This window comes from Dromaius novaehollandiae, chromosome 12 (genome assembly GCF_036370855.1).
Source record: "Dromaius novaehollandiae isolate bDroNov1 chromosome 12, bDroNov1.hap1, whole genome shotgun sequence".
In the NCBI taxonomy this organism is placed as follows: Eukaryota; Metazoa; Chordata; class Aves; order Casuariiformes; family Dromaiidae; genus Dromaius; species Dromaius novaehollandiae.
In genome coordinates, this window is record NC_088109.1 from 22,689,746 (window position 1) to 22,716,660 (window position 26,915).

At 35.7% G+C, this 26,915-nt stretch overlaps 1 protein-coding gene across 1 annotated transcript in view; it reads right to left on the bottom strand.

Annotated features, from left to right (window-relative positions):
• LOC112989542 (contactin-3-like) overlaps positions 1-26,915 on the bottom strand; it is a 118,530-nt gene that overhangs the window by 38,781 nt on the left and 52,834 nt on the right. Inside the window, exons 3-6 of the mRNA XM_064519214.1 lie at positions 18,792-18,887; positions 6,482-6,685; positions 6,049-6,151; positions 4,911-5,095 (exon numbers count right to left, since the gene is read on the bottom strand). Coding sequence (XP_064375284.1) covers positions 4,911-5,095; positions 6,049-6,151; positions 6,482-6,685; positions 18,792-18,887 — 588 coding nt within the window. The remainder of the gene's footprint in view (positions 1-4,910; positions 5,096-6,048; positions 6,152-6,481; positions 6,686-18,791; positions 18,888-26,915) is intronic.

Consider the following 26,915-nt stretch of genomic DNA (forward strand, 5'->3'; position numbering starts at 1 on the left):
AGAAAACAACAGTTACTTTATTACATCTTGCAGTATCCCTGTAGTCTATAAGGGGAGAAAGGACCATCTCTGAGAGAAAAGATTTTTAAGAACCTCTTTTTTCCAGGGTTTGGTATGAGTGAAGACTAATTGCAATGAGTGACTCCACTGACGCTGTTGGAAGCAATGGCTGAAAAAGCAGTCACTTTTCAGAAGCTGTGTTGAGATCTAATTTGTAAGTAACTTGCAGATTACCTTGCAGTCTCCTCAGCAGGTACGCATGTCAACAGGAGTGTTTGCATCTGACTTCCTTGGAAGTATGAAACTCCAATAAAAATCTCCTTTTTATTCCGTAATCCACAGAAATACTGTAAACAAAATGCAGAGCTCCATAACAGCAACTCTTGTCTAGAAGCTGTGCTCTGCCAAAGAGTATTGAGGTCTGCCATGCCTACTGCTTGGAGGCAGAAGGCTACAGGAAGCTCTTCTGGAAAGTCCGTAATTGGGGATCTTCTCACAAAAGACATAGCCTGCCTATATGCATATATTTACTTTGAAATTTACACACTGAAAGCTGGGCTGGAAATCTCTTCTGAAAACACCTTCCAATAGCTCAGCAGTTGGGCAATAAATCAGAGGCAAAAGAAAGTTACCGTAATTTAACAGAAAGCAGCTATGAAAAACTGGAAATTCACAGTGTTTTGTGAAAACAGAAAATATCACCTTCATTTTCCTAGGTAATATCTCCCTGAAAGTCTGACTATGACTCTCATACTGATGAGATGAGCCTATTTTTGATGAGACTGCCTAAGCAGTGATGAGCCAATTTTTATCTGACAAATCCAAGCAACTTAAAACATTAAATAATTTTCTCCTGATAAAACAATTGGCCTAAGGAAGCATCTGATAACAGAATTTCCAGTGACTTTTGAAATTAAGTTATCTGACCTCCATACAAAAATAAAAATGTTCTCAATCTGATAGGTAACTTTTATATCATTGGGAAATGTTTTAGTATGCAAAAAAGAGCAATCTGTTTCAATCTGTTTCAGTAGTAAGGCAATTAAATTATTGGACAGCATTGATGATTAAATTTCAAGTTGATCAAACTCAGCAACTCCTTAGTATTTATTTACATACTTATATTTTGTAACTAGTGATTTAAAGACATCACCATGAACAAGATAGAGTCAGGTTATCAGACAAAAGCTGTAAAACAGTGAGGCTGTTCCACATTCATAAGTAACATGATTTCAGTATAATTTTAATGGTACACTATTAACAAAACATTAGTATTTTATACAGAAAAAAATTTACATAAAATCTATTAACTGGAGGTTTGTATTTTCACAGAAGAGCAAGTCTGCTCTCTTATTTTCCCACATGACTTAGATAAGTGAACAACAGTGGCTGTTATCACATATAAGTTACAAGGATTTGCCTTTGCTAGCTGACTTTGACTATCAACATGCTGGTCAGCTTAATAGTACTCCATTGCTATTACAGACCAGTATCACTGACGGAAAGGCAAAGAGTAGCAGAATTTTTTCTCCCTGTTAAATTTCTGACTGACTTCAGCACTGTCAAGCATAAGTTCCATTAAATCAGCCTGTGCTAATTAAGAGTATATTTTCTTCAATTATACTTTAAATTAATTGCTTTAAATATCTCTACCAGGTTAGCTGTTATTTAACTCCATCTTAACCTATAAAAATGCCATTATTTCATCTCTCCTCATTTTTCAAATGCCTCCAAAAGTCTTCATGGAATCTCTCTTCCTCTATTATCTCCTTATAGAAAGGGATACCAGTGATGACAAATGAATATACTACTAAAGTGAAGGCAAGTTATTTATATATTCAGGTTTTAGATTAAATCAAAGTTGGATAATCTTCTCCTATTTTTAGTGCATTCTGAACTCCACTGAGGAGAAAACTAGCATTAAACAAACGCTGGAACTGTAGAGAGGACAATAAACCGCACATTTGATGGTGGGCTTTTCTTGATGTAATCCTTCAGGAGAAAAAAAGGAAGATTAATATTCTCCTAGAAATATTATGAAAGAACCCACAATATTTGTTTTAGAATATCTGTTCTAATTATCAGCTTCAACTATGTGTTGAGAGTTATACTTAAAACCCATAATGAAATTAGAAAAAATGGACCTGTTTTATTTTTTATACCTGGAGTTACTGACATGCACAGAATTTCTAAACTAAACATGTACTATAAGCTTTCTTGAAATAATGATTATGGTAAAAAAAAGTTGAGCCCACAGTCAAGTGCCTTATGGATTCAGGACCATAACTCATTCTTGGGAGAGGAGGATACATGGTAAATAAAGTCGAACTTGTTTAAACAACGTATATGCTGAAATATGCAGTTTCAGAATTGAAGCTTTATAGTTTCAGCTCACAAAACAAATCAGGAGAACAAAAATGTTTTCTTCTACAGCAATGCTAGGAAATTTCTCAAGCTTTTGTTTTGTCCTAGGTGTCTATTTCATTTACAAAATAAACTTTAAAATCTGCAAACAAAGAAAAACCTATTTTTAGATAAACAGAAGATTTTTGTCTATTAGAATTTTTTTTTTTTAAGAGATTGATTTTTCTCATTGTTTCACCAAGACAACATGGGAAATGCTAACCTAATCCTTCTTTTACTCTTTTTGGGTAAGCCAGAAATCTGCTTTGTTCTGCTGATAAGAGAAAAAGAAATGTTGCCACTGTTGAAATAAAAACACATTTCTCCATTTCTAAGGATTATATTTTTCTATATATGAATACCAGACACATCTAACTTCTACCAATAAAATGTTTTAGCATCAGCCAAAATCTGTTAACATTACCACACAGTTGTCTTTGCCAGAGTTGGTACTTTCCGGCAGATGGATGATTTTCGTTCTAATTCTTCAGAATATTGCATTAATTTTCCCCTAAAGCCTCCTCTGCTTCCAGAATAACCTCCTCAAAAGCGCATAAATATTGATCTTGCATTGGAACATTGACTGGCATATGGTTATATATCTTTGCTGAACAGATTTCTGAATTTTGATATCAGACACAGTAGCAAGTCATCAGAAGATATTCTCTTCAGTTATAGAACATTATTAGTCTACAAACAGAATGAAAATCCTTCAAATTATCAGAAAGGTTTAAAATTACCCTATCCTGAATACAGACCTGTTGGATTCTATTTATATCAACAAAGCAAGTAACAAAATAAGTAAGATTACTTAAATCTACTTAATTCTGCAAAATGGGTTTCACTAGGCAGAACAAATGAAATAAAACAGTTGGAGCACCATTACCACCATTACAGGTTGCATTATTCTTTTTAGTCTAGGAACGAATCTACTACAGATGGATATTTGTATTGGAATACTAACTACTTGAGGATTCAGATCCCTTTCTGGATTTTGAATGAGAACATTCACAGTGATCAGTGGCAAATCATGATTTACTTTTTGTCACAAAACTTCAACTCAGTATTTGATTTTTTTGGTCAGCAACATCCTTTACTTCAGTTCTGTGCCTTTTAATGACCAAAATGAAACTTGGGAAGCAGGTCAAGTATCTCAAGATTACCCACTGTCATAACGATGTTTTAAGAACTAATGAATAACTCAACTCTATTTTGCATGAAGTGTACATTGATGTATCTTACAAGTCAGCAGAGCTGCTGATTTAAACCTAGAGAAGGAGTATCGAGTCAAATTGATGTCCAAACCACAACTTATCTAAAACTTTTCAAGCTGCTAATGAAAGCCACTTTATAGCATACTGCCAAGTATAAAATGACAGATGACACTGGCAGATGAAGCATCTTGGCTCTTCTGTCCAATGCTATCCACAGCATTTATCAAAATGCTCATAATCACAACTCACATGTAGAAAATTCAGTGTAACGTAATTTGCGGGGGGGGGGGGAGGAGGCAGGGAGAAATACTTTTCCTTCTTATTTATAAAATCTGTGGTTTCTTAAATTAAAATCTGCACTGACCAAAATCTACATCCTGCGTATTCTAGTAAGCAATAGCTTCCAATAAAGAATAAGTAAATTAAAATAACATTTGCAAGAAGTTGCACAACAGCAATGTTCTTTTCTTTTTTATACTACTTTGTAAAAATCTTTGCTCAGATATGCCTACATGAAAAAAACATTTCATGGCACAGACTGTCACACTCTTTAAATTACCATTTACCTAAGGAAAGTTATATTTGCCGAGATTTGTCTTTAACAAAAATTGTCAATTACCACTCTGTTGCAAATCACTGTAGTTTTAAAAGAACACCGATATGCTTTGCCCATATTCAAATCACTCCACAGCCTTAAATGCACAAGAGACTCTTGCTGTTCTCCAGCTATTAAATTTTACATTTCTTCGTTTCCTACTTTAGATTATGTCTCTCATTTATTTACTCATTTTAAAATAGAATTAGCCATTTTGACAGGAAAGGATTCACAAAATCTATGAATAATCTTTTCCAAAAACAAAATTAAATTTGCATTTCCTGTATATGTGACATTATAATGTAACATTCTAACCCCCAAATTAATCTAATTTACTAGAAACCTAAGATTTCACCTGTGCAACAATAAAGTGTTAATAAAAATCTGGGCATCATGGTCAAGTAAGCAGTTTCCCCACTACTCTTAGCAACCCTTTTGAACATGGATGTTTCTCAGAAGAAATCCTTGTCAATATTTCTTAAAGTATGATGCAAAATCCCGGTGCAGAAGTTCTTCTCTTTCTCTGAAAGCAGTTATAATGCCATGAGTTTTAAGACCCAACGTTTGATTGCCATTGCAGAAGCAGTACTCCCCAAATGTACCCTGTGTAGTTAGTTTCATGGGTAAGGGGTGGGGGGGGAGGGGGGGGAGGGGGGGGAGAGAGGGAGGGAGGGAGAGAGGGGAAGAAGGTTTCCTACCATAGTAAGTGAGACGGCCTCTTGCAATATTTTTTCCTCTTGAGTTTTCAGTAATGCATTCATATAGTCCTGCATCCTCTTGCTGGAAATTAGGAATTTCCATCATGCCATTGGATTTCCTTAGCTTTATTTTACGTGGAAATGGCAGACCATCGGTTCTTCTCCAGTTAATCTGAGGCACAGGGCTAGAAAGAAGAGAAAAGAAAAAACTCAAAGTGATGAAAAGCTTGTAGTTAAAGTGGTATACATACTCTATATTACAGATAGTGAAATAGTACAGTAACTGATTTGCATATAAATAGATTCTGCTTCATACACTATTACTTATGGTACCAAACCTTTCTGAATATCTGTGTGACTGTCCAGTAACTGCAAAATTTCCTGTAAATCAGCACTGGCCTCCCCTGTAGACAGGTGAGATTTACCATTGCCTTTAATGGAAGGAGAATCAAGCAAAGTCTTTTGATTTTTCCATCCTTGAACAGCTATTCATTGTCTGATTTTAAAACTTTCCCTCACCTAGCCAGGGAACAGAAGCAATAGCATATGGTTAAGTTATCAATCTGGCACTTAAAATTTTGAGTACCTAACTAACAAAGCTGTCTGCAAATAAACCACAAAGTGGTTAGTAAAGACATTTACAGAAACATTAAGGCATTCTCAGAGCATTTATGAAGCACAAAAGAGATCAATTTTGCATGGAACGTCATTCAGAAGAGGAACGTATTTTTATCTTTATTTCAGATATAAAGGAACAATATTATGAAAGCATCAAGTATAGTTAACATTCAAATTTAGACAAAATTCTCACTGACTTCAAGAACAGTCCATTGCACGCAGAGAAAGTGGAGGCAGGTCAGAGTACATTTGGAAAACTGCATTGATCTTATTCAACATAACATGAAATTAAATTCCTGTGTTGCCAACATTCACATCTTAGTTTTAAACAACAATAAAAATGACTCCAAGATCGTTTGCCATCTTACTGTTATTCGTTATTACCGAGGCAATAACTGTGACAGTCAAAATACGGACTTTAGAAAACAACACTGAAAAGACTGTTAGAACTCCACATCTGTTGCGTGGATAAACCCTGGCATGCTTAAACTCTGCAGCACCAGTGAAGAGGGGAACTTACTTTCCTAGTGCAAAGCATTCTAGCTTCACAGTTGAACCTTTAGCTGCAGGAAGCGTCTCAGGAAACTGAACTTCTATTTTGGGTTCATATTCTCCCATCACGCCTAGATGACAAAATTGAAAAAAGTCATTTTTCATTTTTAAAGCTATCTTTCTCTCTTTGGCATTGACATCACATCCAATTCAAAAAATAAAGTTGACTATTTTTGCACTGTGTTGGGAAAAACAAGCACAGGACCTTCCAATTAAATCATCATCAGACCTATAAGAGGATGAGGGGTATGTAACACAATACAGTTTATTTTCTTATAAGCAATCACTATTCTGAGAAGGCATGAAAGCTTAAACTTTAAGAGACAAAAACATTCACTAGAGACATATACTAATTAGTAACTACTAGTTTTACTTATTCACAGTATCAGAAAAATTCATACCATCCGTGCGAAGCACTAGAGGAGTTGGTGAACCAAGAACTTTGCTATTCGTCACAGTGCTGGTTACAACACAGGTGTAGTTTCCTACATCCGATGGTTCGACTTTGGCTATATAGAGGTGACCAGTCTCTTGAGACACAAATCGCCGACTGTCCTCTTGTACAAATGATGGATACTCATTGAAGATCCAAGCAAATGACAATTCTAATCAGTATTAAAAAAAAAGAAGCAGGGAAGTTTGATGAGGGATTTCAGGTTTTCTTTTTCAAAGATTAGCAGCAAACAGAGAACCAGACAGCCCATGCGAGAAGGAAAAAAAATGCAAAACATCTTCAGATTAAAACCATGTCTCCTCCATCAGAGGCAAAAAAGTGAAATGAAATCAGTGTTTTACACAAGGACAGCTTTCTTGACCTACTTGATTTTTTTTAAAAAAATAACATACATGGAAAGAGGAGCAGACAGCACATTTTCTAAAAATGGAACCTACTATACAACTCAGCTAGATTTTTAACAGCTAGAAGTGGCACAGTTCTGTGCAAATGAAAGGAATGCCAAAAGAAGAGTAAACACCTGGCAGAGACAGTACATAGCAAAACTATGTTTCTCATATAAAATTTAGATCTTTTTGCATGAAATGCCAGAACAGCCCTAAAAACTATTCTTTATGGTCCCTTTAAAGGAAAACAGTTTTTTTGAAAAAATAAACAGATTTAGCAGAAACTACAGTATAATTTCATTTTGCTGATCATCATTTGTAGAGAAAATTGAACTCTGTAGTCAATTTTATTCAGCAAAAGCTACTTCCTCTGAGAGGTGATGTTCTTGTCTCTCATTCATATCTTAAAGAAACAGAAAGGAAATCAATTTTTAATGGTTTTCCAGGCAAGAAATAATTTTTCACCCAAATACCACTCAGCTTAGAGTTTATAAAAAAAATTACAGCTTCTGTAAGTGCTAATTAGAGACAATTATAGCTTGATTGACCTGCCTTGATGTTAAAATATCTTGAAGCATTTGTACTGCCCTTACAAAATGAAGATTGTCCCTTTTTGCAGAGGTTTAATTTGAAAGTGCATAGATGTGGACACAGCCATGAAATGAAGTGCAGGCAATTAACATAATCCTCAGCATGGAGTATGAATATGTATCTAGGAAAATGCTAAGCCAACTGGAGAATTTAACAAAAGGTAAGATTGGGAAGATGAAAACACGTTCAATAAATGAAATTAATAAAATACTTACAGACCGATTAATGCAAAAGGGGCATCTAAATGAAATGGCCTATCGTAATTGCATTTACTTCTCTTCCATCAATATTTATAATCCTGCCATTAACATAACTATTCAGGAACAGCATGTATGAACAATTAACATTCTCTAGAACATTCAAGAGTCAGGCTTTTGTTACGTGGGGAAGTGTTTATTGTTGAAAGCAGAGAGCTAGCTAGCCTACTCTGCTTGTAGCAGAAGCCTCTTCAGGTGGAGGAATGGCTTTGTCTAAAAGTTTCTTCCTAGATGACATGAGATGAGTAATAAATTTAAGATAAGGAAAGCCAACAGGGATTTGTCAAGAAAAGAAAATTACAACTGATCAATCTATTTTATTCTTTGACAAAGTAGCTACACAGTGGGAAGAAAAATTGTAGATGTAATATAGCTTAACTTCAAGTAAGACTCTTCAAAAGTGCCACAGAGGTCTAGTAAGCAAGCCACAGCCTGTATAGCCAATGTAAAACTGTTCTATACAGCTATTCACCCATCTTGCAGTAAAAACACTAAGCAGCATGTGTCACTAGTTCGCTGTCGAACAGAGGGGCATAGCGAGTAACCAGTCCTCAGTGCCTAGAGGGAGCTGTAGACAGTTCTGGCTACATTCTGCAACTGGTCAGGCAGCCACTTCACTCATGAAAATAGTACACAGACATAAATGGGAGCAGACTACATCCTTTTCGAGAGCACAGATTGCATGATCTTGCTAAATAGGAAAAAGTGGAAAAATCAAACATAATTATATTTCTACAATGTGGCTGGGGAAAGAGAGTGGTCAATAAGACTGAGGGAAAAGCTGTAGCACAAACTAGGTAACAAGTCAGTGACTGCAGAAAAACTGATTTAGGTTTTCAGCTCTACAAAGTCAAACAGCAACAAGACACAAAACTGTAGGAAAACAGGCTTTATTAGTTCCGGTACTCATTGAGCTACTTGTTTTTATTAATGCAAAAAGTATTTTATTCTCAAAAAAAGAAAAAAAAAAAAAGAAAGAAAGAAAAGGAGACATTCGAAGGGGATGGACCAATCTGGATACCCTGTAGGGAAATAAGCAGCCTGATTTCATTCCCTTTACATTACCTTAAGTCAAGAGTAAATTCATTAAGACCACTCATTATGATTACAAAAGCCAGGTAAAGTACATTCCAGTTTAATCTGATCCAGAGATAGCCTATGAATAAACACCCCTGGAAACCTAATTTCCCATTTGATATATATTTTCACTGACTCTCTTAAAAATGGATCCTGGTGTTTCTTTCCCAGTACCCCACAGCCAATATCTCATTTTATATTTATTGTACTTTACAAAATTGTATTCTTATTTTCTAGAAAAATTCATATTAAACAACTTGTTCTATGATTTATTGTGTTTACCCCATTTTCCTGTTGCTGATCTTAGTGCACCTCAAGGGACAAACTCACTCCCTTTCTGTCAATTACAAGTTTTCAGTTGATTTTCTGTTATAAATGAAAGTAATATGTCTCTTCTGAGGTTCCTCAGAGATCTAATCCTTCGCTTTCCAATGTATTTTCTCCTTATTTGGAGGCCACAGATGGATAAGGTATTGGAAATTACAGTTATTATTCAATTTTTATTTGTTTACTACATCTTGGTTGGCTTCTACTCTTTATTTTGCATTATTTGTTTATTATTTACTGTGCAGTCTACATACCACAGTCTAGGATCATGCTCACATGGTACTGGGCACTTTACACACATTAGTGTTCAATGAAAAAGGTCATAAAACTGCATGTAATTAACACACTTGTAAAATAAAGATTCAACAATTTAAAAATTAACCTTTCTGGCCTGCTACAGTCATTTTCTACTGCCTATGAGCCTTTAAAAAGTTACCTTAGCTTCTTATATAAGAATAATCTAAGGTTCCTAAAGCAATATAGGGGTGTAAGACTCATTTTTAGTGACTTTTAAATGGGATTTGAAATTAGGCTTTAAGCTCCTTAGCCATGCAGCCACTTTGGCAGGGGGGGAGGGGGTGCTTTTAATTGTGTTATATATTTTCTCTTTAATACCATCATTCTGAAAGAGATTCAAACTTCCTATTTTCAAAACTCAATGGATTTCAAACAGGGAAAAAGAAGTTTACATAAATAATCCCCCAAAGAAATGTGATTTTGGATTGTACTGAGCTGACTTAACAGTTGTTTGAGCAAATTCTAGCTATTTATCTCATTTAACTCATTAGAATGAAGAAAATGAGTACTTTTGCAATATAAGTCCAAAATATAAAGACCAGCTCTGACATTGACTGATCTTCAGTCTTCAGCTGACTCTGCTAGTTTACGGAATTCCTACATTTCTTCAGTATTCCATCATCCCTTCAGTGTGCCAATGCAGTCAACTAGAAGGCTATTCTTGGCTACTGGATGTAAGCCAAAGTAAGAGGTAATAGTTTTTGTCATAAAATAAACTGCACTTTTCTCTTCATTTAGTAAACATTAAACATTATTCTACAAATAAAAATCTTATACAGTGTAGGCTTAAGAGAAGGTATCTATGTACTCCATTATTAGATCCCCTATGTAAGAACTGGATAGAGGAATGTATTTAGATGCAACTTTCAAAAATGACAGTTTTGACAATGAAAAAAACTTCAGAATTTTACTGAAAATAAACTGTATGCTACTTCTGGGTTTTTGAGTATACTTTTGAGCATATAGAATGCCCACAGATTGGAAAACTGAACCAAGTATGTTCAGTTGGAAATGACAACTGTATAAGACTGCATATTTCTGAGGAGCATCTCAAATTGTTTGCATGCAAATAGTTGTATCATTAATAATGCAAAAATCTTTAGATATTTACATAAGCTGCAATTACATGTCAGACTAAAGTGCATATATAAACTGGAGGCACTCCATATTTTGTTAATCATTTCCTATATTTAAAGTAACAGCCATTACAAAACAAACCTCCATAAGATGCTTTGAAAGGTGCACATCAGGAATAAGGTGAGATAAAAAAGTAAACGTTTACAGTAGCTATATCCTTCACCATTTTAGCTGTACTTGGGAGGGGGGGGATTTAGAAGTATTTGAGATTCTCTCTGAACTCTTTAAAATAATTCTTGTTCTGGTTAAACAAACATATTTTTAGCTAATAGGAAGCAAATTGCATGATGGGAATCTGAGTTCAAACACAAAATTGAAGAATATATTCTGAGAAACTCGTTTTATTCTGGAGTATAATGGGAAACATTCTGATTTGAAACTAAGGTATACCATTAATCTTTTTGGCATAAAAGGTGAATTATTTTGTAGATAAAATGTAAAAGATCAGTTTTCAGCATGCTGTGCAGGATAACAGGCATGCAACTTGTGTATGGAATAACACAAAACAATGGGAGTAGTGTGAGAAACCTATGTAATATCTTGCAATTTTAATCTATACATTTAATAAGAATGTTGAAATGTTTTAGCTGCAATTAAAAGCATGCTAGTTCAAGCTAACACCTAATTTTTATTTTAAAATTGCATGTAGTAAGAGTCCACTCTTCTTCTGATTTTAAAATGAGCTAACTGTGCTGTTAAAAAAAACCCACCCACACATCTGTCAGTCTAGTTGCAGCATTACTTATATTTTTATTCTTTCTGCTGGACCCCATCCTGCCTACCCACGACTGTAAAGTGGCCAAGCAGTAACTGCAGAAATCTGTTAACTTTGCATGGCTACTGCACATAACAGTGATGCAAGTATTCCACTAAAGGAGTTTTTCCTATAACCTACAAAATTTTTCTAAAACTTCCAAAAAGCATGAAGAGAAAAGCAGACAATTGCAGCTAAAAATTCAACATTTCTAAGCTCATCCTTCAGGAACAGACCTCTTCAAAAGAGATAGCATTATTTGTATAATACCACAGAAAAACTCATGTTCAGTTCATTCCCAAACAGCATAACCATTGGGAAAGCAGCCCAGCAATTTGCTATTGCCTGCTGGTTTTTTCCTTCTTCTGATGCACATGGAATTTGATCCTTAGCTAGTGTTAGTTTCAAACTGAACATGACCTTGTAATATAAAAGCAGTCCTTAACTGGCAGGTTAAGTGTTCATTCCTGCTCTGAAGGAAACCCAGATGCTAATGGAAAAGTTAACAAAATGCTTTTAGTTTAGGTTCCAAAGCTGAATAAGAACCCAATTTCATTTACCCTGTAGCTGTGAAGGATGATGGATTAGTTTCTCTTTATCACATTTCCAAACTAATTGTTTCAGACTAACAATGTCATTCAAAATGTACTGGCTCTGATCAAATCGTTCTTACTCTAAGAGTAAGCACAAAAGAAAGAAACTGCTTTAGGAAGCAATATTTAAAACACATACCCATTAGCCATATCCATTTCAAATGACGAATTGTTCTTTTAATCACCTCCCTAGAACTTTACATTTAATTGCTCAGAGTTTTTTTTTTTTTTTTTTTTTTTTTTTTTTTTTTTTTTTTAAACTCTGTTGTGCATTTTCAATGGTTGGAAGTATTTTAAATTGCTTCCTGCCCATAATAATTTTGAGGCTAAAAAGACAATAGTTTGGTTTATTGCTCAACTAAAACATTTGATTTCTTCCAAATGTTAAACATGTGAGATAAACTATGGAAGCTACCTAAGCATTTTAGTACATTTGTTCAAAAAATTTGCATTTAATAGGTGGTAGTAGTGATGAACTTCATTTCATAGTCTTGCACTCATTTAGAAGGTACTTGGCAAAGCCTCTAGGAAAAACATGAAAATTACTTTTTGTATTCTTGTTACCCATATAATGATCAGCAACGACCACATGCCAGGACAGTAGCCATTCCCCTCCTGCCTCTTCCTGACCAGTTATCATATTCCCAAGGAAAAGGGGGAATATTTTAGTACAGAAGAGTCAGGGGCAGGGGGAGAAATGAAAAACACACAAACTAGCAATTTAGCAGCATAGGGAATCTTAGTAGAGGAAAAAGGTCAAATGCAGTTTTCTTCAGTTTTATTCTCCTTTTCCCAAGGGATATCTGAAACACTCAGAACTAGCTAAAAGAAAATATTTCACTTGAATTTTTTTTCTTGTACTTTAGTCCTTCCTAACTTATCTTCTCCTCTTTCTTTCTCCCCCTCCTTCCTACAAATACCCTAACAGAAAAGAATTCATGCACAGCCTCTCATTACAAGACTCTTATCCCATACTCCTGAACCTAAATAAACCAAATGAGGCAGCAAAGGCAGCTAAGGAGAGCAAGTATCAAACAAAGTGGACATGCCATAGTCTTTTTTGTTCTTCTGGAGAGCCTGTATACATTTTGTTGATGAAACTTGTGCAGTATTAGTCTCAAAAGCCTCCTCTACTCCCTCATAGCTGCCTAACATTACATGTGCTACTACAAACTCTTCTAGTGAGTCTTTAGTGGATATCAGGTGTACTGATGCCAGCACATCCAATCTTATCCAAAACTCTTCCCTAGGCATTAGGTGTATCTCTCATTGCACAGACTAGTTTCTGACACGCCTCCCTCCCCCTACCCCTCCAAAATATTTATTTTTATATATGTATGGATATACATACACACACGCACACACTCTTAATGACTGCAGGCTAGAACCTCTCTTTAAAAACAAAATGATAAAAAGCTACAGTATTACCATAATCATTTTGCTAGGGGTATTCAAGAAGATTTAGTGCAAAATTTACAGGAGCTAATAACACTTATTGTAGATGTCCCCAGGCTTTAATGACTATCTATCTTACCCGGCCATGAAACTCCTTCACATACGTGCCCCAAACTAAGACTTACTAAGGTGCTAGAAGAACAAACATTTAAGAAATAAAATATAAATAAATATAATGCTAATACATTAAAGTGTTCACTGTCATTAATGTACATAATGAAACATGGAGAAAAAGTATTCTGTAAGGGATTTGGAGTGATATATTGCTCATTTAGTTTGCCCTCTCCCAGATTGGAAACACACATCTTTTGATGCAAGTTCCTTAGGCTGGGTATACACCTCCACGCTAGCTTAAAAAACATCTAGTATATAGTAGCTGCATGTGTTGGACAAATACATGAATAAGGATATGCTAATTTTAATCAGCTTTACTTCAACCTGGAACACAGGCTCATCAAAAAAGTGCATTTTATATACACGCACACATGGAAGAACACAGAGTTAGTCTGCGGAATCATTTCTCTTTGTAGACATTAATTTGTTACCGATAGGGAGAATAATACTTTGACAGATAGAAATCACTGTAAATTCCAGCTGGAAACATGCATCATTGTCCCTCGTATAGGCAAATATAAGCGTCTCTTGGGCACCATTTGATTTCAAACTGTCAGCTGAAATTTGTGCAGATGATGACACCAACAGGACTATTGCAAAATATATTTTTAAATAAAATCACCATTTCTCCTTGGCAGATTCAGAACAGCTCAAGAACACTATGGAACAATTTGTAAGACCACTGCTTTAAGAGTATTGAACTTACTATTCTCCTTACAATGCATTTTTATGTGAAAACCTTATAACGTGCCTATTGCCAGTAGGATTTATTGTTCATGCCCATATGAATATCATCCACAATCTGCAGCGAAAGCAAAAAGTAGATGTGCAAAAATCAGACTACTTTGCACCTAACTGAAAACACACAGATAGGCAATAGAAAAGAAACTATAATCTAGAGTTCCATCAGTTTGCTTTTGCTTTGTTTTAAGGGTATGAAACATTTACAAAGCCAAATGAGTTAAATTAACCAAAATCATAGTTCTCTGAAAAATGGCATGTTGGTATTCAAAAGTGTGAAAAAAATAAAAGCAGCAAAATATTTCTGGCATATGAGAGATTTTCTATGCTATGTTATTCATGAAGCAGTCTTTTTGGAACTTACAGGTCTCCAAATGGCAACACAGAGACATGCTCAACAATTTGCAAGTCTAAATACTAATTTGCAACAGACATGACATTATTCACTGGATGATTTGTCATACCAACCAGTAAGCAATAAATTGTGATCTATTTTCAGTGATCTCTTATCATTTCAAACCAGCATGCCACAGCTTTAAAATAATGGTGATCAATCTAGCTTATAGCTTATTTTTCAGATATGGTCTCATTTATCAATTAGGACTGCATTTATCAGGACATGATAGTAAGATGGAGAATATCCTTGCTGCTTTTTCATGTAGAAATGCCCTCGCCACAATGACCATTTCCATAGGAACATTCTTATCACACAAGGCTGATGGTGAGTATAAGGCAAGCAGGATTTCATCCTAGCACTGTAAGCATGAAAGCAAATAGTTTGGTGGCTCCACAACATTCTTGACATTTACTTAAGCTCTTCTTGGTTATGTTCATATTCCATACAGAAACAAGATAAAACACGAATTCCTTGAAAAGGGGGGAAATCTTCACACAAAACGTAAAGCATTCATCGAATCTCCCATTCAGTAAATCTCAAGTCTGCTGAAACAGAGAATGCCAAAATGGGAAAATGCTGTAACTATTAAAAAAACAAACAAACAACAACAAAAAACTAGAATACCTTGTGATACAGGTCATGTTTAACCACAGTAATATAAAACTGATCTGTGAACCCTCAGCTGGAAGTACTGACTGAGAGCATCCTCTTCCTCCTCCCCATGTACTAACAACAGTCACAGAAAACAAGCTAATATATGAGCTTAACATACAAGCTAACATTTACAAAGTTAAATGGAGTCTCATTATGGTTTAAACAGCAGATGTCCATACCTTCATGAGACTGAAGCTGCAAACATTAAAGGACAGCAGAACCCTTGTCTGCATGAATAATTCACTCCCCACTGAAAGGGAATATTCATACTATTTACATGACTATTTGTGGCTAAGATAATCAAAGGGGAAAGAAAAAAGAAAAAGAAAACTGTAGAAGTAAAGGGAAGCAATTTCTTTTTTCCAAACTGAACTGATATTTCTTTGAGATGAAGATCTGTTTGTATTGTAACTGGAATAATCACAATTTACTCAAGTCTCCTTGAAAGCTCCTGAGAGGGAATGTAAACGGTAACTGCAAGTTTCTATCAAGATAGCAAGACCTTCTATATTGTGAGAAATGGCAAAACTCAAAAGGCTTTCATTGAAAGGTGTCCACAAGTACCTATAAAACAGGTGGTTAGTGCTGAAAGAGATACCAAATTCAGCATACAAAGGCACTGGTTTTCTTTACCTCTTTAAGAGAAAACCTGCAATGTGCTTTATTTCTTCCTTGTATCTTACACCCCTAGTACTAAAACTTTTTTTTGTGACTAAAGGCAAAGAGAAGACAATGTATTTGAGAAAGTTCTTAAAGTTACATTGTTTAGAGTTTGTTTATGCAGCAGAACAGATACAGAACCACAAAATCAAATCACAGATCTAGAAAGGGCTGAACAGCCCTCAGAACCCTACAGACAGGTCTGCCGTCCTAAACCATCCCTGACAGATAATAGTCTAACTCATTCTTTAAAAAATTCCAGTTTTTAAGTCTGCCAAGTCCTCAGGCAATCACTTCCACTGCTGAATAATTTTAGCCACTCTGGTTCTAGTATCTAACTTCAGTTGCCAGGCCTCCCTTGCTGCAATGGAAGCCCAGTTACTTCTGTTCTATTCTTGCTAGATACAGAGAACAGTTTATTGCTATTGGTTATCACACCACTTTTCTCTTTCAGTCATGCCTAATAGATTACTTCTCTTGCTCTCTTAGCAGCTCTGTTGAATGGTCTAATCAGTATCTTATCATCGTGTTACCAATGTGCCAGATCTAAAGACAATACATGCTTGACATCACTGTGATATAGACTTATTTTACTGGAGAGAGAAAGAAGAGGATGGACATTCCGACTTTGCTCTATATCTCTTGAAAACTTTAATGGTTAATCCTCCAATTCTCAAACAAATCTAAAAATTCTAAATAATTTTGGTAACAATTCTCCATTCCATTTGGTAATTCATAGACCCTCCAGCTCTTTTTTTTGCATGAATAACAATTAGTGTGGGGGTATCTACCATATCCCATCTGCTGACTGTGAAAGAAATTCACCTTTTCCACGTGGTGATCCGAACCACGGTTCTTAGGAATATGAGCATGTTTTGTATCGCCTCCTGTTTAACACCTCAAATTTTCACATTTCAGATATAGTGCAGGATTGTAGTCAGTTTTGAGACATGCATAGGATGCGGGAATCAAATTGGCTTATATAATTCAGACTTTGGACTGTACATAGAAATGGAATTTAATCATTCTGTTATTACAGAGAGCTGGGACAATAACCCATTTTCTCAGCAGCCAAAAAGAGAAAGCTGTTCTAAGGAACTTAAAGACGATTAAAGCATATATGTCAGTTAGTAGAGAGAAAAAATCTGCAGGTTTCAGACAGTTGTAAAGTTGCCACTTTAGACCCGTGAGTACTTGGACTCTGCCACAATACCCAAATTATTGCATTCGCAATGTTTAGCTTGTATTACTTTGTCTTTGCAATCAAAACTAATGATTAATCTCACAGCCCTTCAAAAAAATGGGACTGCATATCAATAAACAAAGTAAATAGAATCAGTTACTTTCAAGTATTATTTGAGGCTCAATGCTAATTAGCTAAAGATTCAGAATACAAAATGAGTGATGAGATGTACTCACAACTTTGGGTCCACAAAGGATCCATACATCCAGGTGTCTGGTCCCTCGCAAGACAGCAGTTTTTTAATTATACCAGCATCACTATACTATACTATCAAATGTCTTAACTTCAAGAAACAGGCACACACTAGCACAATTAAAGACAAAAATCTAATTTCTTACAATTGTCTGGTCATACAGAAAACTAGATTCATTGAGGCTAAACAATTGTGAAATTGGGCAGAATTTAACTGCAGAAGATACTCAATTAGTGGAAATACCATAAAACTCAGACACACTAAGTGCACAGAAATTGCAAGGACCTAGACAGACATTTCAAGATAAAAGTCAGTCCTTTTAAGTACTTCTCTCCCCCTTTCTCTCTTTAGCTTCCTTTGCTTTTATTTTCTTTCCTTTCTGTATTTAGTTCAGAAAGGGCGTTCCATTCTTGCTCTCTCTGATGAGCTTATCTTCCATATTTCCACAGCGACAAAGAGATATTTTCCCTTAAATTCAATTAGCTCTGGTTAGAATCATACTTTAACAGTCAAAAAAGAAAACAAAAAACAAAACAAAAACACCATTCTAGTTTGAACAGCATACTTCAGAATTCTATGTAGTGCTGTTGTCCACCTCTGCATTGGAATTACATCCCTTCTCTGCACCAGATATCTGGGGACTCCTGTTTACATCCTCCATCTACCACCTGGAATCTGCCTGTTAGGTGAAATAGCAGCTTTCTAAACCACTGTTTGCTCTGTTCCATTTCCACACTCCTTAGGATTGTAAGCCCAGTATTGTACGTTAACTTGAGTTGAGTTTTGAGTTGATTGAAACTGCATTTCTAGACTACAGGACATTTGCTAGAAGAAAAAAAGTCAGTCACCCAGCTGTGTTGCTTCCCTGTTACTTGCTGAAAACTCTACACCTGAAGAACTTAACTGAAAGGTTCACACATACTTCATTCAAAAGAATGGGTCAAATGAGAGTGATAGTATCATGTGATGTGTAAGGGCATATATTTAAGACTTCACTGGGAAGAGTTCACATCTTACCTTTAAATTGGACAATGCCTGCCAATAAACACAATGGGTGCTAACTATAGAGTAGACTGCTTTATTGAATTGAAATAGACAGCACTAAGAAATCTTACTTAATTATTTCACATCTGTTTAAAATCTGTGCTCATGGCTGGCTCCATGAAGTAGCTTTGATAAGTTTTTGCAAGAATATTCTACCTATAAGCAGCACTTACTCTCAGCACCAGAGGTTATAGATTTGCTGGTTTTAGCAGGTAATACTTGAATACTTGAATTTAACACAAAGCATGGAAACATCCAGTGTACCTGGCTCACAAAAGACATTTTTAAAAGCCGCTGTTGCTTAAGAGAAAAAAAAAGAAAAAAAAGTGGTTCTTACCTCCAGAATGAGGTGGTGTTCCACAAAGCAGCACAACTCCCTGCCCCTCTCGAACTGACACTGTGCTTCTTATTTTAGTTCTGGAGTTTTCAAGATCTGTTTTTGAAAGAAAGGTAACCTGGATATTAGGAAACAGAAAAGCCTAAATATACAGGTGTTTCAAGCTACTCAACTCCAAATATCAAATCATTTAGTATGCAAATAAGTTCAATGATTTCAGTGGATTATTTGCAAAAGAAATGGCTCTTCAACATAAATAAGTATAACAGAATTAGGACCAAAGAGAACTGATTTACAAGAATATAATTAAACAGATCCTACGGCTAATTTTATTCTTATGCTAGGTCTATACTATCAGAATGTCAGTAACTAGAAAGGAGTTATCAGCATAACTTAAAAGGAAGTCTCTAAGCCACTGTTTCTTCTAAAATGAAGAAAATAGCATCAAGATCCTACTGAGCTTCCTTGACCACCTATAAATTAATGATAACAACAGCCATTCAGAAAAGAGATGCATGTCTCTTTTCGGGGGCTGGGGGGGAAGAACCTACCACCTCCCTATGGGCAGAATTCCCTGCGATATTTCTAAGCTTCGACTAAGGCAAGCACTTTGCATCTCAATACATTGAAATGGAGTTCTGTCTGGCTTCAGGCCTTGTGCAATCATTTTTAGTTTTATTAAAAGCGGACAGTAGTATTTTTACTATAGTTTTTAAACTAACTTTAGCACTAACGGATGACTCAAGATCCAAGAAAGTATGGTCTCATTATATCCTTGAATTAGCTGAATACAATCATCAGTAAGAGCTGACACTGGGGCTCTACCTTAAAGATTTTTTCCCATGAGTAAATTCTTAATAAAACAAAACACAGAAATGAACTTTGAGACATGAAAATTGGACTTGAAAATACTGAGCTTACGATAGATAGCATTTCCTTCAGCTGCCTAAGATCTGGTCTCAGGAAATCCTTTGAGTGTTATTGATAGTAACGAAGTGTATTACTACACATTAATAAAGCAAACTACAAACTAATAAACCAAACAGAAAAAAATCCAGAGACCAAGAAGTAAATCCATGTAGAAGTTAAAAAAAAGTTTATAACTTTATAAAAAGATATTTTCACATACAGATGCTCAAAGACCCACAGCAGTCTTTAAAATAGGGCTGTCTTTACTATGAAGTATAATCATAGTGAGTTGACCAACAGTAGCTATTTCCCAAAATATTTTCAATATTAAAAAGCAACAGCTGTTCCCATCAGAACACTGAAGAGTAGAGAGTCTTAATGCTTCATTAAAAATATATTTATTGCCACAGTGATAAGATACTGTTCTATTATTTTTTGTTACTGGCCTGTAAAAAAAATTTGTTATGTAATTAAAAGAAAGAGGGGAAACACCTACGAACTCTTGAGTGTCTCATACATGCACAAAGCTGTCTGTCTTGCATCAATATATTGCTACAGACTCATTCTGCCAGCTGTTTCACAGCTGGACTGATTTCATCAGTACTGGCCATGTAGTGACAACCTTAAACACATTGGAAATCAGCTTGTATAGATACATGTTTTTGTAACTGCTCTCACAGGAGTGCTGTCTGTTTAAAGCATACAAGGGGGATCTTAAAAAGGATTCTGTTTCCAGCCTTCCAACACTTTCTGTTTAAAATAGATACCAGGTGCCTATACTTTCACTCATACTCAGTAAGTTTGGGTCCTTCAGTTGGACACATATTGAAGGTCATGAACAACCACAACTGAACAGATTTCACCAGCGATCAAAATAGTCTGCCTTGCCAATAGTTTCAGGCCTTTTACACATCTTTCTCTTCCCTGCATAGCAATATAAATTCATTAGCCATCCCTAAAGCAATTTTGTTTTAAGGATACCACTGAGTCAAAATGATGAATTAAGAGCTAATAGCATTCATGATACCATTATCCCCACTAGGTCTGAAAAGAAGTGCTAAGAAAGCACATCCTGAGTTATGAAGCAGGAACTAGAATTGGCTTCTAGTGACAAAAACTTAACACATCAGTTTCACTACCAACTTTTAGACTTTTCCTAACCTGGTTAATGGACCTATTCTCCTGTCATACTTCGGAACAGAAAAGACATGCTATTTGTATCACGATGAAAATAGCTATCCAATCTGTTTTCTTTAAATGCCTATTTACCAAGAAGTTTTACATACAAAATATAAAATGAACTTGGACTGAATTTTGTCCACTTACACCACAACCACTCCAAGTTGCAAATCTTAAGCAACATGTATTATTTCAGTAATCAAGATGACCTATTTTTATCACTGCTTTCCAAACACGTATATTCATTTATTGCAAACATACTTTTTTAAAAGACTCAGTCTTTGTGCTGTCCTCCACACCGTGCTAATAGAAGGGAATTGGGCTGGAAGCAGCTCAGAAAGGGCCATGACCTGTGGAACACAGGCAGGCAGGCAGAAAGGCAAGGTTTCATTATACTGGAGGTATCCAGCTGTGACCCATCACAGCTCCACAGTTTGATCTGTTGCAATTTTACACTGCAGAAGTTGTTAACCATTGATTGCAGATAAAGATGATTGTCACAGGGGATTTTTTTTTTTTTTTTTGGGGGGGGGAGAAGCAAAGCAGAATCCATCAGAAACAAAGAATATGAGCCACATTACAGTGAAAGAACAGTTTTTCATTAATTAGCAGGAAGCTCTCCATTTTACCTTGCAGAACAGTTTAAGTACTAGACTAATCACACAGCTGCAGAAATACCACTTAATTCATTTATATATCTTTATATTCTCTTTATGCATTATCTGATACCACTTGGAAAATGATCAAAGAATCACCATGTAAATTATTACTAAAACTCTATTAGAAAGTATTGTCTAATGAAGTCCAAGCCTCTGACCTTAGAAAATATCCCCTGCTCATATACAATATTCTGATCTTATTTTCAGGGGTTTCTGTAGCATATTTAGAGCATTAAAAGGTCAAAGAAAGTCCCGTTCTGTAGAAAAGCAAGAGAGATTTTTTGTTTTCTTTTGCTTCTTTTTATAAAAGTATCCTAAAAGCAATGATACTAGGGAGCAGTGGTGAATCTTCTAACAAAACTGGCTATTAAATGAAATCATTGGTAAGGAACATTAAGTTCCCAGAAAACTGAGAGGTTGAATAAAATATTGTAAAAGGTGAGCAAATAATGGAAAAGATTGTTTACTTTTTCAGATTGATCTGTTACTCTGAAATAAGAGGCTCTTATCCTGCTGAAATGTTAATATGATAAAACATACTTGGAAACAAAGAATACAGACAAGAACAGGACAGAAAAAGAGACTTCAGACACATGCCTCACTTCAACCTCCTAACGCGTGGCACCGAGTTACATCATATTGTTACAAGAAACCCGCCTTGCTAAAGCTTCACCCCAGTCACATATTTAGTTCTTCATAAGATTAGTAAAGGCTGCTGGAAATTATACCAATTTTCTTCTCTAAGTAATGTACAGGGCCTACAGGCACTCCTTGGTGAAGGCTAGGATTTAGAAGTCTGACTCTGAGTCCAGGGGAACCCAAGCATCTAAGTACATGACGGTATTTATCATCAGCATGTGTTTGTTAACAATTCTACCATGCTTTGTTAACTGGAGAACAAGGGTGCGTGTTCTACAAATACAGGAAAAAAAAAAATTTTTTTTTAAAAAGACATTGACAAATTTCACAGAACAAGTTTTCCTCATGTACATTACTCCATGTACATTCTTAATAATGTTCTCCAAATCAACTCACTAAAACAATAGAGATCGAAGTCTTACTGGCAGCCTTGACAGTACTCCTACCTTTTGTATTTTATTGCTTTTTTAACCAAACTAGCAAAAGTCCTTCTCCTAAGTAGTGCTAAGAGGGTAAAATTACATTTGTGTCCCTTGTAGCACAAGTATCCCTTAACAACCACAAATATTTATTCCATTACTTCAATAGACTCCCTCAAAACAGCAGAATTTATTATATACACTTAGTGTGTAAACTTGAAAAAATTACAGCTAAGATGCTCAAGTACCTAAGTTAGCCAGACAACCAAATCTTAACTGTTTTCTTGAACATGTAATTCTAAAGTAGGGACTCTGTTTGATGTTAGCACCTAATTAAGTACTAGACAAAGTTGCATTATTAAAAAAGAAATGAAATACCAATTTCTCAGCTCTCTTAAGAAAAATAAGAGAACAACAGCCTGAGTATATTGTAATAGCTGTGTTGATGATGACAACTTCTGGAGAAGAGGGAGACAGACAAATCCCTGGGATTTTTGCTTATTTGTTTGTTTTAAACTTTCCCATCACCAAAATGGCTTACATGCATATGCAAACTTCATTACTACAACTCTTATGTCCAAAACCTGGCTATAGAGAGACACTTTCATGAACATCCATTATTCATTACTTCAGTCAAATGCTGGAAACTGAATGTATACTTGGCGTAATTAAGCTTAACACTTTTATCAGCTCAATAGAATATTTAGCATACTTTGCCTGTCTACTAGAATACAGTGCCTGTGGACACACAGCAATTAAAAAAAAGACATAATAAACTGCATATAGAGAAAGTAAGCCTTTCCACTGACTTCACTAGGTTTTGGATCAAGTCTGAAAGAAGGGGATGGAGGAAGGAGGATTAAAATTATCTCGGTAAATATCAAATAGCGTTTGAGGTGGAAAGGAGAGAAGAGAAATGATGAATGCAAAACTGAACATTACTCAAAACATGAGAACTAGGTGATTTGTCACAAGAGAAGAGATTCACTGGCTATTGTAGGACTATCTCTATAATTCCATTTTTTTCAGGCTGGTATTACAGGAAACAATATAACTTCACAGCAACCTCTACAAAGTCTCATAATGCTGTGACACACTGCTGAACTTACGTACTACAACATTCATCTATATGACAGTAACAGTACAACAGGTTATATATACTAGCATAAATATTTTCAAAACTACATTTTAGTAAGAGGGGAGTGGCTCTTCTACTATTAGTGTACTTCCATAGCACAGGAGTAATGACAGTTTCAGAGTACCTCTTCCAGGTTGAGAGCCAGCTCTGATATATGCCAGTTAACACAGCCCCCACGTCCTAAATATACTGATATCCTGTCCATCTTCATGCCTTATAAGGTCCAGGATAGGGCAAGCAGGAAAGTATCTACCTCCCACCTCCAGGAACCTTTATTTGCATCAAACAGAAGCACTGCTAGGAAAACCACCTTCTGTTTCCTGTTTAAAACATTGCTCACTTCTCTGTTCATGCAGCGATCTCATTCAAAGTCCATTTGAACCAGTATCTCATATCAACAGAACTACTGCTTATAAAAATGCAGCAGCCTTACACAGCATGGGTGAGGGAAGAGTACCTGTAACTTGGCTCTGCTGCATGAAAACAAGAATGTTTAATGAATGAGTCAGGAAGGGATTAGAACCAGTAGGAACATGCAGCAACCCCCACCCCCCCCAACATGATCACATCAATTAAATGACAATCATTTAAAAATTATAACACTGTTATACAAACACAAAAATGAAAAGCTGGAAATTGGCACAGATGAATGCTGTGGAGATGGAATGCCACCATACAAAAAGGTACAGAAGATACTTAAGTGAGAAGGGAGAGGGAGAGAAAGAGGATATTAGATGCCTTCACAGACTGTGTGGAACAGAAGGAAGGGAAGAGATCAGAGATAGCAAAGCAAGAAGTAGTAGTCAAACATTAACAGCATAAAAGATGATCAAGTCAAATATCTGATGAGCAGCAAATGTTTTTTTAAAAGAGACAGAAATAGAAAACACTGGAAAAAATACAAAAGAGGAGAAAAGGAATATTGCATGAAAAACACATTTTGAAGGAAAAAACATGCTCCAATTAATGTTTCCAAAAATGTCTTCTTGAAGTTCATATTATCTGGGAGTTACCCTTCACTCAAGGCAAATACTTGAATTGTTTTGTTCAGTGCTGTAATTTAAGAAACATCTCAGAAGGGAACAATGTTTGCTCAAGCAAGTAATCCTACAGCTGAGTTCAGATGCATCGCAGTTCTCATCCCCCTAAAGCTTTCTTAAAACAAACTGTAAGAATATCCTGACAGTATTCTATTAAGAACCTCTATCACTCTAACAGCTTGCGATTAAAAAGCAAGTTTAGTGCTGGAAGAACACTGGGCTATTCACATTTTAACAGTTAAACAGATGGCTAAATGCTTTGCAAGATCTGGGTCTAATTACCTGAAGGTTTTTATAAATGATAGCTTCTGAGAAGGAATTCCTCAGAAAGACTCCCTAGAACAATACACTTTTGAAAAACTGAGAACACGTTGACAACAGAAGGTCTTTTTGCTACCGACTTCAAGGAAAGTTGCCATCTTTAGAAAGCTGAGCAGAGAAACAGACATATTCTCCCATAGATGCCACAGAATACAGTTGGGTTGTCACCAGAAAAGATTGCCAGGATATGGGTAACCAAGATCCATCATTTTCACCACCTTACTTGGTATGGAGCGACCTGGCAAAGAGCCACACTGGTTTGATTAGAGCCATGCAGACTATAACAGATGTAAAGATGACAAATAACAGATACAGCAGATGACAAAATGTCCTATTAACAGATGTCTTACTACAGCTGTGGCTGCACATGTAAAAAATATAGTAAATCGTTAGTCAGCATAGAAGTCTTATGTTCCAACACCTTGAAAATATTTATAATTTTCATCTCAAAGTATTTGTTATACCTGGGTTAAAAAAATTTTGGGAACTGCACAAGTAAGTGTAGTGCTACAAGAGTAATAAGGAATATACCTTGAATGCCATTTACAATAGTTAGCTCCAACACAGCTAATTAAAAATGAATCTGCTGGAGGAAATAACCATATTATCTTTATGGAACTGTTACAGAGTGAAGCTCTAGCTTTAATAATCTGTGTAGAATGCTTCTTTGAGAATTAGACTTTCCAAAGGTAAAAGTCTCAACAGCTCTTCAACTTTAAGACTACGTTTCTTGCTGCAATTTAAATTCTTAAGTAGTTTTATCTGTTTCTTTCTCTCCAACACCAGCTTTCTCAGCTGGCCGGCATTTGCAATGAAACAAGATATCTCCCATCAGTAAACTACAATCCTATATTTAGAGTCTTTAGCCTAGAAAAAGAGAACAAACCTTCACATATGAACTACAATGGCAAAACCATCTGTACAAATTTCTTTTCCAAAACCTCTTAGATTTCATCTCTATCACCAACTACTGTTCTCCATTTTTAACTTGATTTACTGCGAATCCTGAAAAGTTAATGCATGGTTACTGGGTTTTCATTGTTCCTGAAGAGCCCTTTATTCAACTGTCAGATCTGGACACCTCCTTGATAAAAACATGGAGTGGTTTATTTCCGAAATCAGTGTGGTCCAGCTACAGATCTGACTAATAAGTCAACTTTCCATCCTATCTAACATTTTCTGAAGGGCACAGAAAATTGCCCAACAGGAAAAACTCAAACAACTGAACACTTCTTTTGTTGCTAGCTCATAGCCCAGTGCAAGAACTTTACTGAAGCATCAGTTTCTGCCAAAGGGAACACAGACATGTCCGTCAGGCTCCCAAAAGCAAGCTCTAACTGTCATGACAGTGGGACTAGACGATGCCTTCCTTCCAGGCTATGTTAAAACAGAATACTCAACCAGCTGAATTTATGCGAAACAGGGAAAGGTCATTTCAGGGTAAGTAATATTAACCAAAATTTTATCTGAGCACCAACTCAGGGAATTGGGCACATATCTTTAAATTGATTTCTATGTCCTCATAACCATTTCTAGCTACCTAAGAGGCAAAAATACATTCTGAATAAAAATTATGATAAAAGATCTGCAGTTAAGACTTCTCAACAAATAACAGTGTTCATTTTTTCCTCTACCTTACTCTGTAAATAGCTCATAATACTCTTCCATGATTTTTTTTCTATTCTATTTTCCTTAGATATGAATTGTTTCTGATAAGTCAACCATAAGCCTGAGTTTTACTGAGACAAGTCTTCAGGGAAAGTAAAATTTTTAACTTGCATGACTGAGTAATTGGGGATCCTGAACTGTGTGCACATGTC